General features: G+C 39.6%; 1 protein-coding gene across 1 annotated transcript in view; it reads left to right on the forward strand.

Moving 5' to 3' along the window:
- Window positions 1-2,529: 2,529 nt before the first annotated feature.
- Window positions 2,530-12,967, forward strand: part of NKAIN3 (Na+/K+ transporting ATPase interacting 3) — a 181,577-nt gene continuing 171,139 nt past the window's right edge. Inside the window, exons 1-3 of the mRNA XM_008644978.2 lie at window positions 2,530-2,553; window positions 2,687-2,824; window positions 12,022-12,102. Coding sequence (XP_008643200.1) covers window positions 2,530-2,553; window positions 2,687-2,824; window positions 12,022-12,102 — 243 coding nt within the window. The remainder of the gene's footprint in view (window positions 2,554-2,686; window positions 2,825-12,021; window positions 12,103-12,967) is intronic.

Here is a 12,967-nt window from a genome sequence, read left to right on the forward strand (position 1 = left end):
TGTGGGAGCCCAGACCTGCCTGATGGATGTACTCAGAACTTGCTCGGCAGATATCAGGGAGATGCACGTGAAGGCAAACTTTTTATCTGATCCAGTTTAGGCATGAGTTGAACACCAAGCCTTTTAGCATGAGTCTGGTGGCAAAGTGTCGCAGCGGGGATTACTGCAACAAGCATATTTCAAACCAGGAGTCCTGTGGAAACGAAGTATATATGGACAGATTTGTGGTAGATGTTTCAGAGATGTTTATTTCTCCAGCTGCATGGCCGGGGCTCCGCTCAGGAACCCCGCAGTCATGGGACCCGAGGGTCCTTGGCCACCCTGGGGAACACAAACCAACCAATGGGGAATGAGACTGACCAGGGGCAGGGAGAGCCCGTGTGTCCCCCCCAGGGCCCATCTCCCAGGGCTCCATGGCAGGGGGACGGCCCCAACACAAAGTGTAATGGTTGTGTTCATTTATGCTCCAATATTACGTTTTTCAGGCATTTAAGGTGCTGATCTGAAAATTTATCCCAACAGTGAGTTTAAGAAGGGACAGATACTAAACAGATTCATTCATATCTGTGCTGCAGTATCCATATCTGTACTGCAGGCTTTTGTCTTTCAGATAGCTCTAGGTGTTTCAAAGCAACATAAAATTGCATAAAGGCATCCATGTCTTTCAGTGACCCACCAGTGTGAAGTGAATGTCCTCAATACCCACTCTGGGCAAGCTCCCTGCTCCCTATACCAGCACATTCTCATGTGCCTAGGGAAGAAGCCAGGCAGTGACATTGTGGATGTTAGTGACCCATTAGACTTTTCTGTCACGTTAACCAGGGTTATTGTGACCACTGGTCCTCCCAAAGAGTTCACCCATGGCCAAGGGCTGTTTTGAGTAGGTAAGTATATGGTTTGCACACAGCTGCCCTGTTTCAGAGCCAAGGACACTTTAATGGAGAGAATCCTAAGCCAGCTGCCTTCAGTGCTGGGAGTGTAATAGGACACACTCAGTTTATTGGTGCAGGTGAAGACCAAAGCTGCAGGAGAGTTTCAGTGAATGTCAGGGCAGAGGTAGCACTAAGCAAATCCTACTCTGATTTGACAGCTCCATCCTCTGCTTGCTTGGTAATGTCAGGGCTCCAGGAAGAAGACACATTGTCTCTGAAAACTGGTGGTCTGTGAATTTTTTAGCTGTTTTGATGACCCAGAAGATTTCCATTTGTAATGGGAATGAAAAAGTGTCTGGCTGTGGTCATGGATGTCATAAATGCCTTCCTATGTGATACAGGACTCTCAGCATGTTGTTAGACCATAAACTGTAAATTCTGCCTGTGCCAAGAGCTTTCAAAACTCTTCACTTACCATCTTTCACATGGGATTTGGGGTGCCCTTGTACAGTACTGTGTGATTTTTCATTTATATATTCTGGGCCTGATCTTCAGCTGATAAAAGTCAGTATAACTTCACTGATTTCAAAGGAGCTGCACCAACCTGATGATTCAATTTTTGTTCATTTCATTGTTTAGATTTATCATATTTATTAACCTCAGCATAGAGAATGTGGTTTTCATGTCTGCTGTAAGGAAGGCTTTTGTACAGAAAAAATGGATTCTACTCTCCGTGACACTTAGCCCCGTCTTGTAGGTGAAGATTGAATCTGCCTACAATGTGTAAAATGAAATGGTTTATGTGAAATACCCAGATACGATAATACTTTGGTTGGTATTCATAGAGCCATGCTTGCTCCATCTGTCTCAGTTATAAATATTGTAAGTGCATATTTCAGTAAATTTTAGGGTTTGTAACAATGTAGTAAAATCAAGTAGATGTTAATAAATTCTAGCAAGCACAGAAACTCAGTTGTTTCTCAGTGGGCTTCTATTTAGCTGCTCAAGAATATCTTGCTACAGCTGCAAAAATATTGAACTAAATTTAAACTTCGACAAATATGCTGCTAATAAAGTTGATTCTTCTATGTTTAGAACAGTGGACTGGATTGTCAAAAATGAGTAGCAAATGTATTTGCAGTAGAATTTTATATCTGGCTTTTTGTTTTTTCTTTTTTTGCCTAGTGTTCAGAAATGCAGATTTACATAAGAATCCCATGCTGCTGCACGGATGAAGGTTGAAGTTTCTTAGCTTCCTCCTTTTCCACACCCAACTAAATCCAGACCCAAAATACCATGAGGACAGTGGGACAAGAGCTATTAGGCTGCCACCATTTCTTTCTGATTTGTAGTTGCACAAAAGTAATGTAACAGCTTTTGAAGAGCACAGATGGCTCATTTGGCTGTTGGTTTTGAAGAAGTTTGCTCTGAGGTCTTCCAACATTTTCTGCTGCCTTTCACCCCCTGAGCCTACATCTGTGCCTTGGGTAGTGAGGAGCTCCCAGCATTCTTCCTTACTTCCTGCATAAGGAACTCCTGGCATCATAGTGGCCATGTCTGGGACTCATCTGGGCCTGCTCTGCTCTTTTGGGCTTTTAGGAATGGACTGAGGAACTTGCAGTCGAGTCTAGTTGAGACTAAATCTAACAAAACGGACATGGCGAATGGAGGGAGCATGATGGTATTTCAGAAGCAATAGCAAGGTTTGCATAGCTTTGCTCACTCACTGGTGAAGCCTGGTGCAAATAAGAAAATGTCAAGTGTTCTGTCCAACCCATAATTAAAAAGTGTTCTGTTTCTGTGTTTTCTTACAGCTGGCAGCATTAGAGAGACAAATCTTTGACTTCCTTGGTTTCCAGTGGGCTCCTATCCTTGGCAATTTTCTACAAATAATAGTTGTCATTTTGGGTTTGTTTGGAACCATCCAATTTAGGCCTCGATATATAGTCGTGGTAAGTCTCATTTATTTTATATATATATTTTTTTGTTTTGTTTTGTTTTGCAATTGGTTTTAAAACCTGTCATATTGCAAAGCAGAATTTTCTTGGTTTCAAAACACCAGATGGTATTTTTGTAGAAACTGTAGAGGTCTTCATGTCTTTTTGCAAATTTAGGACTACTAAGTGGGTTTTTTGAGATTTTGTACATTATGAGAAACAGGTTATCTGGAGAAAGTGCTGCCAAAACTATCACTATGGTACAAGTCAATTAGACTATGTGTAAATAAATAAATGAAATACAAATTTTTGTTCTTTTTGCAGCAGACAAGCAGATTTGATGGCGTTTAAAAAAAATATTTGCAATGGTCAAGTTATATTTAGCTACATCTTTCTCTTAATCAGGGAGAAGCAAGGATTGTAGAAATTTCTTTGGTCCTGTGACCCATGGGTTCCAAAGAAGTCTTCTTCTTACTTACATGTAATTTTGTCAAGACCTGTATTTTTGGCTTTGACCCTGAATTATTGTAAATTCTCTCTGATGCATGTAACTTGAAGCTTCACAGTTTTTTTCCCACATTCTCAATATAGCCAGGAATAAAAAGAAATTTCAAAGCTGTGAAGTAAACTGCCAACAAAAAAAATCTCTGTTCCTCCCCTGTGTTCTCTCCTGAATGGATGAATATTATGTCTTTACCTGGTAATGGCTGTATTTGGAACATTGTGGTTGTGTTGTCAGTAATGGATTTTAAGAGGCTAACGTTATCTTTCTTTTTCCTCACAGAGGAATGAAATAAATGTCTACTGGGGAAAACTCATTAAACAAATACTTAAAAAGCTTCATCTTTTCCAGTCAAGCCTGGAATTCTGTAATTCTTTGTCATGTGAACAAAGTATGCATCCAAGGTTATACTCATGTTAGCTAAGCTTACAAGCAGACTATAATGAATTGAAAGTGGATTTATATAAAAAATAACACTTTTGTCTATTATCTGTGGTTGAAGAACTGGGCATCCGGGTATTGATGACTCGCCTTTCTGCTTCATGCACTCCATTTTATACATAAGAAGTGAGTGTAAGCATCTGTAAAATTATGTGGGAAATTCATGTCTGAAGTGCAACACTGCAAAATTTTTTGCCCCTCAGGTTCAGTACTCTGCTCAATGATGCAAGCTCTGTTTTAATTATCAAATTAAATGCAACAGATGTTGACTGTTTCTAGATCTTTTCCAATGTAATTGAACATTTTAGGCTATATGAAAGTTGTCTTAAAGTAGAGGTAGAAAACTCATAATTAAAGAAAGAAACACCTCCTCAGCAAGATGCTTTATGCTGATTTAACTGAACTCATATTCTGATTTATCTTTAAGCATATATTTAAGAGCTCTAGCTACAGCTGATGCCGATACTCATTAGTGGGGAAGATCGAGGCTTTAGAGCCCAGCTGGTCAGAGCATGGTGTTAATAATGTCGTAAGTCGCAGGTTCGATCCCTGTACGGGCCGTTCACTGAGGAGCTGGACTCGATGATTCGTGTGTGTCCCTTCCAACTCAGAATATTCTGTGATTACCCACTTCTTCATCCCATCACTGCCTCTCTGAGCAATCTGTGATTGTGTCCTTACTAACATAGGGTTTACAGTGAAGTAGGAATAGTTTGAGCCAGATGATGAAGTCTGAAGGGTGTCTGTAACACAAGGTATCTGTAACCAACCTCACAACTCAACACCAGCAGAAGAGGGTGTCTGTCATGTCTTCCTGTTCCCACTGTTCCCTACTGAACGCTTCCCCAGATCCTCACCCCCACTTCTGGCAGGAGTTAACTGGACCTGTCAGTAAGTTCCATTTCTAAGCTGTCAGAAAACCAACCTGGCAAGAAATAGAGAGTTTTTAGCTAAACTGGTAACCTGAATCCAGTCTGTGAGGTTCCCAATGGTTACCAGGGCTGGCATAAGGCAGGGACTGGGACTGCATGTTTATGAGCAGCAGTGTGGAGGTGGAGGGGAAAGGAGGAGTTGCAAGACTTTTCTTGTTGCTAGCTCCAAACTTGCCAGTTCAGCCTTGTCCTCAGGTTGAATTCAGTGGATACCTCAAGGCAGCATAAGCAATACTGCCTTTGCTCAGCTGCTGCCTTCAGTCCCTGTGCTGTTCCTCTGTTTGCACCAGCACGGGCACCAGTTCAGCCACTTGGTAAACTGTCAAACCAGAACAGATCCAGGTGAAAAGCAATTACTTTCTTTACTGGTGTTAATTAAGTGTAGGTCAGCTCTTTTATGTGTTTTGTTTGTTCCAGCAGAAGGGAAGAGATGGGAGAGGGGAAGTGGGAAAAAGTCACCAGAGGAAGGAGAGAAGTGCATGGAGTGCAGGATTGCAGCGGTGCAGGATTGCAGCAGCTTAAAGTCCTTGTTGAGCTGTAGCCTGAGGATCTTCCAGGCTACACCCAACACATGCTCCCCAGAAACCGTGCTACCCAGAGCTCTCCCAACCACAGCTTAGCTTTGTCCACTGTCCTCAAAAGCCCCAGAAGGAGTCAGTGGTACTGAAAGTAAAGACCCCTACCAGTGCCAGCTGCATACTGGCTGTATTCACTAAGGCAGAAGTGATGGTCCACCTGTTACACCAGTAAACTTTTACTGCTAACTTTAAATATAAAGTCTGTTTAATGCAAATTTTCAGTAGAATCCTAAACTTCAGTATTAAACACAATGCAGAGAGATTCTTACCCAGGCTCTGAGTAGTGAATTAGGCTTCAAATTCATTGAGAAGCTTCATGGCCTTCCATGTCCATAGCTGCACTTTCAGCCACATCTAAGCCCCTGGATTTGTTAGTGATTGGTGTCCCAAGAATTTGGTACTGTGTCTATATAAATACTGTGGCTGAATAAATATTTTGGTCATGCTTTTATGTACTCTGATTGATGAAACTTCTGATTTAACCCAGTTTAGCTGGAAAAGTAACTAACTGCTTCAAGAAAATTATGTTTAGTATCAATTGTCTTTTCCATAAGACTTCCCTGGAAATCAACTCAACTAGTGCAGATGATCCCATCACAATATAAAAAAATTGAAGTAAAGAGAGAATCATGTCAGGTACAATGGTTTACTTCTGTAAACTGTGTCCACAAAATTATTCTGGCACATGTGAGCACAAATTTTTCTCATGATAATCTGTCATACTCTGGTGGTGATCTTGACTTCATCTGACCAGCTCTAGAGTCATTGTTTAACCTCAAGAGAATGTTTTTAATCTGTCTTCCATGCAATGAAGTCTGTGCCTGAAGGTTTCCCTGACAAGTGAAGTTACACAAAAGCTTTCACTTTGTCATCCTATGCTGCATATGTCATGTTCTGTCTCCTCAAATTTTAATATATGTAAGGAATGGGAAAGTAAGTGAATAAATATAATACATGTAGGGCCATAACTTGAAGCACATCTATACTGCAGTCAAATATGAAACTGCTTCTGCAGGCACAACTGAGCAGGCTTTTGTTGCAGGTATGTAGAGCCAAGGAGTTTAGTGAGGGTTGCAATAGAAAACGATAAACACAATAGCAGTTGCATGCTTCTGACTCTTCCACTGCATTTGAACCCAGGCTGGCCAGTTTATCACGAGGATTTAGTGACCACATAAGCTGCAGCATAAGCATAGCCATTGTAGATTAAAAGTCTGAATAAAGAAATTAGTTTGAGTGATACAAAATTTGCCATGAGAGCTTTCTATCAAAAAAATGCCCCACTATCTAAGAGCTGCCATGCAGTGGCTGATATATGAGGCATCTCTGTGGAATAGAATTGTCATTCCAAGTAGTTAAAGATAGTGGTTCATGTTCACTGTCTACAGTCCTTCAGATACAGGACTATATGGATGGTGATTCTGAAATAAATCTGGAATTTCACTTCCTCATACCTAAAATTCCAAATCCTCAGAGCTTAGGAAACAGAGAGAGGGAGTGACAGCATTGACTCCAAGTGTCCTAATTAGTTTAAATCCAATAATTATTTCTAATAGGTTTTGCATTAATTAGCAATTTAGATAAATGTTGTGAACAATCTGTCCTGTCACTAAGCAGGTGTGCTATTTTCAGTATTTGAATATTTTGTGACTGATTTAAATCAGTGCAAAGTTCCCAGGGGACATAAAAGTGCAGAGCTGATTCCTAATTTTCCCATATTAGCTCATTTGAAACTTACCCAAACATTTGCAAAGAAGAAAGAAGCAGCTGAATTTCAGTTCTAACCATGCTGTTACACTCTTGTCATGAAGCTCCAGAGCTCTTCTGTGATCCATTTCCTTGTTCATGCTTTTCCTTTCTTAATAGATCTTGCTATCACCAGCAAGATTTTCGGGCTGTTAAAATTGATTAATGATGATGACAGGATACTTGTTAAAGTTGAGGATTTTCCCCCTCTCCTACTTCTGATATGGGACTTCAGAAAGCTTCTAAATGATGAGTCATACAGTTAAAACTGCACAAGCCAGGCCCAAAACTGAAAAAAAATGTGTTAATGAATAGTGAGAGATGAAAATAATACACTTAAATAGGGAGAATCTATGGTGGAAATCTCTGCTTTACTTGCCTTAATGTGTTCCATTAAATAATACGTGTATAGACACTGGATAAAGTTGAAAAGCCAGCAGAGAGTTTCTTAAAAAACCCCAAACAAATAAAAAAACAGAACAGCAGAAGAAAGGCTGTATAGGATATTTTATACAGTATCCAAGCAAATGTTATACAGACAGTGAAAACATATGTGAAATATTTAGGCTTCCAAAATTACTCGTTGAATCTCCTTCCTGGTAAGTGTTGTGTTGTTACTGCTCCATTGTGTTGATTTATGTCACTTCCCATGCCATCTTTCATAAATATGCCTAGTAAGGTTCTGCAAGTACTGATGCCAGGTGTTACAGGGGGATGATTTGATGACTCAGTAGTTGCTTCTTTCCCTTGAAGTGTCCCCGAGCCAACATTCATTCCCTCTAATGCCATGACACTGTCAGAGTAGTTGCTGCACTTCAGATTTAAATATACTCTTGAGATAGTTTATTCATTAAAGCTAAACTTATCCCACAATCCTAGTATTATTCAAACTTAGAAATTTTCCTTTTTTTCTTTTACCAGTTGTTTTTGTGACATTGTGTCCATCCAATGCCAATGTTTTAACTCTAGAAATGTTTATATTTCACTGATACATGAAATGTATCTCTGCATTGGTTTCAATATGACTGTAGAGTCGAAAGAGGTATAGAAATCTCACTGTTGTAGAGAGGCTGGCATTATGAAAGGGGACCTGAAAGGAACCTACTAGGCTAGACAGTAACTTATTAGACATTTAACCTGTAAGGTTCAGTGAGTACTCCCTCCACATTATTTATAAGACTTCAAATACTTCCTCACACCACATAGTATTCAATCTTTAGTGCAAAAGACCAAAAGCAAGCAAAGATTTCGTACACCATGGGGAGAAATAAGTGAAGATATGACCTAGTCCTAGGTCCTTCTACTGGAAGGGATCTCTTACAAAAACATCCAGGTGATTTTAAGTGGTGCATCTTATGGGGTATAAAATAAAAAATACCAACTCTTCTTACTGATTCAACCTACGTGGAAAATTTCTTCTTCATGCCAGATATGGTGAGGGTTGTGACACTGAGTATGAGGCCAGCTGATCTGGGGTGGACAGAATGAGGCTGGCCAAAGAACTAGGCAGGAATCACTGGGTGTGGGGAAGTAAGAGTAAGCAGAACGGCAGCATGGACACGATAATGTTCAGGACACAGAGTGGGCGAAGTTGAGTGGCAGGTCAGATCATGAAACAGTTCAGATACCTTAGGGAAATGAAACATGAGGGTCCGTGTGGACCTGATGTCTCAGACCTTAACCATTCCTGCACTGAGAGAAAATTGCCAGCATACCTGATGTGTCACTTCACACAGAGGATGGCAATTTGGGCTGTTGCTCTGCTAGCAAAAAGAAGAAGTCTGCATCATGGATCTAAAAGTTACACCTTTCTTAGTGACTCAAGCAGGTGCTAATGTGATGCCACATAATGGAAGATTGCTTGGTGGGGTTTTTTTAACCTAGAAGGTATATATCTATAAATTTACGCAATGCATATAATGTCAGAATGTGTTACAAATTTTTCAGAAAGAACCACTCAAAAATTTAGAAAAGTTGCTATTAAAGCCTTTCTGTGCAGTCTTACTGTGATCCTTTTATATATTTGCAGATTCAAACTAGACAGACACCTACTAATTCTTACATTGTTGCCTCAGTTTCAGTAGAAAGGACAAACATTTGGGGGTTTTCTGGTGATCACAGATGTAGAATAGAAACTTGACTTTCAGAAAACAGAAGACACTGGGTCGAATGAGGCATATGCTCTCAAGAAAAAAAGGATTGCTTTTGCTGTGAAGCCTGTGCTGAGTAGCTGAGTTTTATCTCTGCTCTCAACCACTGAAACCTCTTTTGACACAAAGCGAGTCACTTTAACCAAACTTGTCACATGCTTTGTTTTCCCCCTGTGTTCTGGGTTGTTGTCTTGAGACCTCGTGGTCTGATTTGCACAAGTGCTGCATGCTCAGCCACAGGGAACTGAACACTGAGTTTATAAACTGAGTGTATAACCTCAAGCATTCTGAAAAATGAACTCTTAAGGACGTCAAGTTGGATGCTTATAATGTATGAATACTTCTGAATGTAATCTCTGCATGTATCAGAACATCATTTACATTCTGAGAGCTGTGTCATTCCCTTATAACATAAAATAAATTAGTTAATGTTTGTGCAGCTCTCACACATTACAGCGATGAGCATCTTAGTAAACCTCATGAGGAAATTAATATTCTTTCCTCAGAGCAGGGTCTGAACAACAAGCAGGAAAGAAGTATTGTGCTAGCTGTTCATGAAATGTGTTAGGGGAGGTAAGATCTTTTAAAATGAAAATATATCTGTGATGATTTAATTAATGTTTGCATTATATTGCACAACCACAAAATAAAAGAGTTAGTTGGCATACACAGCCCAAATTCTGACATTTCCTAATTTTGCTTTCTTGCCTTTGCTATCTTATAATCTTTCCTTAAGTACCTTTGAAACTATGGAAGAAAACATTTTCTCCTTGCATATCCAAGAAGACAATAACTTCCCTACTTTAAAAAAATATATAGTACTAATTACTGAATATAATGTACTTATTATGTTTACAAAGCAAATGGATCTCAAATTTAAATTTCTGCAACTAGTGCAAGTGTAGGAAGAACCTCTCCATACACAGCAGCTGGGTTTCAAGGGGCACACCTGCTCTGCACATGCACTCCTCTTCCAGTAATCCTCATGGTGGATCAGGAACCAAACCAGTCCTAACTCTGTAAAACAGCAAAGCCTGGCCTGGGAAAGCAGATTCAGACAGTTTTTGCCTGCACAGTACAGAGTTGTCATTGGTGCCCATGGGACAGAATGAGGCCTTTAAGAGATTTGGCTTGGCCTGGCAGATCAAATAGAATTCCTTTTGTTGTAATGACAGATTTAGTTCATGGAGAGACAAAAAAATTCTTTCTTAAAAAGGAGAATTCTCCCAAATAGGCTCAATTTTGCTTTTTACATGAAACTAGGATTATATGAGTTGTTCATTAATTTTGAACACTCTGCACGTAATGTTCTGAATATAAATATTAGAAAATCAGTAGTTGATGATGAGCTACTACAAAGTCAACAAATGTAGTAAAATGTGATATACTCTAAGTTAGTCATATGAGTAGTACAGACCTCATATTGCTCACAGGCCACAACAATTTTGTCTATTTAATAATAACTCAGCCTTCAGTTGCCACACTGCCCTTCTCTGTAAGACGGAGGAAATGACCTAGGAATGTTACTCTTGTTTTGTTTATTAATGACCTACTTCTTGGGCCGTACCAATTGCCTAACTGCCTACATACCTCAGAAGAAATTATATTAAAGCAGTTGACATTGTGGTGAACAGAAATGGCCCTGTGCAGGGGGGGAATAATCAAGGAGGGGAAAAATTCAACCCTCTTCACCTGAACCTTTCATTATACGTGACAGGGAGTGGAACAAAGAGGGGAACATAACCTAAAACTGCCCAAGAATGGCAAACTGATGGCACCTATGAAATGCATTGTAGATTAGTATGTGGAGCTTTAATGATTATATTGAAGCAAAACAATAGATACTAACCCTCATCTGACCACAGCTAACTAGAGTTGCAAAAGCTCTTAGCAGCAGTTCTCCACGGTGAAGGTAAAGTGGCAGTGCTGCTGCTCATTGCATTGTTGTGGTGGATGTAGCTCCTGTCTGGCTGCATGGACACTTGGCCCATCAGGATGAAATGCTCCTGAGGTGGAGTGCCTGGAGAGTACACTGGGAATAGAGTACAGCTCTATGTCAGTAAACAGTGCATCTGTAAAGAAATGGTGCCAGTCTGTTGTGCTGACAGTTAAAATGCAAAAGATGATTTAAAGTAGACGAATTAATGTCACGTTCATGCTGTGGGTGGTGTATGAGTTCAGTACAATGCTGGAGAACCCAGAACAAGTATGGATACATTCAACAGTTAAGCAAGCTTTGTAGGACCAGGTTCATGGCAAAAGGCTTGGAGAAGTAGTGAGCTAATTTTAATGTAATTAAACTACGTTTTACTGTGGAAGACTCTCAAGAGATCAGATTTACATGTTACTTTTTGGTTTAAAAAGAGAAAAATCTGGATTACCAGACCAATAGATCTTCTGTTTTGTTTGGTTGTGGGGTTTTTTTCTTGTACCTTTCTTCATAGTATTTAAATGTTATTTCAATAATATTTACTTATTTAAGGTATTGTGCTTATCTGATATTTCCTTTAACAGAGCTAAATTATGATTTTAAAATGACTCAGAGTTGTCCCAAAGCCAGTGTTTAAGTCAGCATTTTGGGCTTAATTGATATCAGTAGGATAGTGTAAAACTGTAAAGAATAAATCTGTTTTATTGGTATTTATTTAGTACAGCAATGAATATTGGATTTGTAATTTCCAGTGGTTCTTAGGGGACTTCTGCAGGGGGAGCTCCTTTTCTGAACTCTCTGTGCTTGGCTGTTCCCAGAAGAACAATGTTTATTGATATCAGTTTTTTATTATTGATCTGCTCAGTATGAAGCTATTTCATCTTCACATTTTATTTTTCTCTCTTTTTTGCTCTCATCCGGCTTTGTGTTTAGTACACAGTGTGGACTGCCCTGTGGGTCACCTGGAATGTTTTCATTATCTGCTTCTATTTGGAAGTAGGCGGGCTTTCTAAGGTAGGTCACTTATCCTTCTTCAGGTTTATGGGAGGGTGTTTTGACAGCAGGACTCTCAGATGTTAGAAGACTGGAACCACAGAGGGAAAATGTGGTTGTTTGGACATACAATTTGATCTTCGGAGTTTCCCTCCAACAAGAACTGTAATGTTTGAACTTCTCCCTGCTAGTAAATAGCCACGGGTTTGAAGTACATAAACGCAATGAATCTGAATTACAGTTGCCTTCTGAAGTACCATCTCCAGGTGAGAGGTGGGAAGGTTTTCTGTTGTAAATTTGAGGTCCTTTTTGATTGTTGAAAAGCAGACAATGTCATTTTGGTTGAATTTTCAAGTGTGTATAAAAAGTGTGAATTTCCAAGAGTGCTTTGAAAGCAGATAAAGAAAATTACCAAGAAGGTGAATGTAATAACTTGTTGAGCAAATTGGTCTCACAGTGAGAATGTTAATTCTTTATAAAAAAGGACAAATGGCAAAGGATGACTTTTGTCACATCAGAGTAAAACTTTCCTTTACATGACACTCAGTGCTCTAGGTCACTAATTCTGTATTCAATCCTCTGATTAGAGCAGAAATGTTTGCTGGAATTATCGAGAGACGTGTGCTCGTTCAGGGTAGCACTTTTGTTAGCATAGGTTGTGTTTAACATTGTATCTGCTGGGAGTTTCATACACCACCTGCTCGTTTTTATCTCTCCAGTTGGACATAGATAATACAGATCTTTGTTTACCACAATCATACTTAAATCAGGCACAGTATGCCCATGGCACATGCTGATCCCAGCATTATTAATAGAATAAATGTCACTGTTTCTGGTTGTAGTTCTAGTGATATGAACTGCATCACTGTTAATTCATGCAATGCTT

This window comes from Corvus brachyrhynchos, unplaced genomic scaffold, assembly GCF_000691975.1.
Source record: "Corvus brachyrhynchos isolate BGI_N302 unplaced genomic scaffold, ASM69197v1 scaffold60, whole genome shotgun sequence".
Lineage (NCBI taxonomy): Eukaryota > Metazoa > Chordata > Aves > Passeriformes > Corvidae > Corvus > Corvus brachyrhynchos.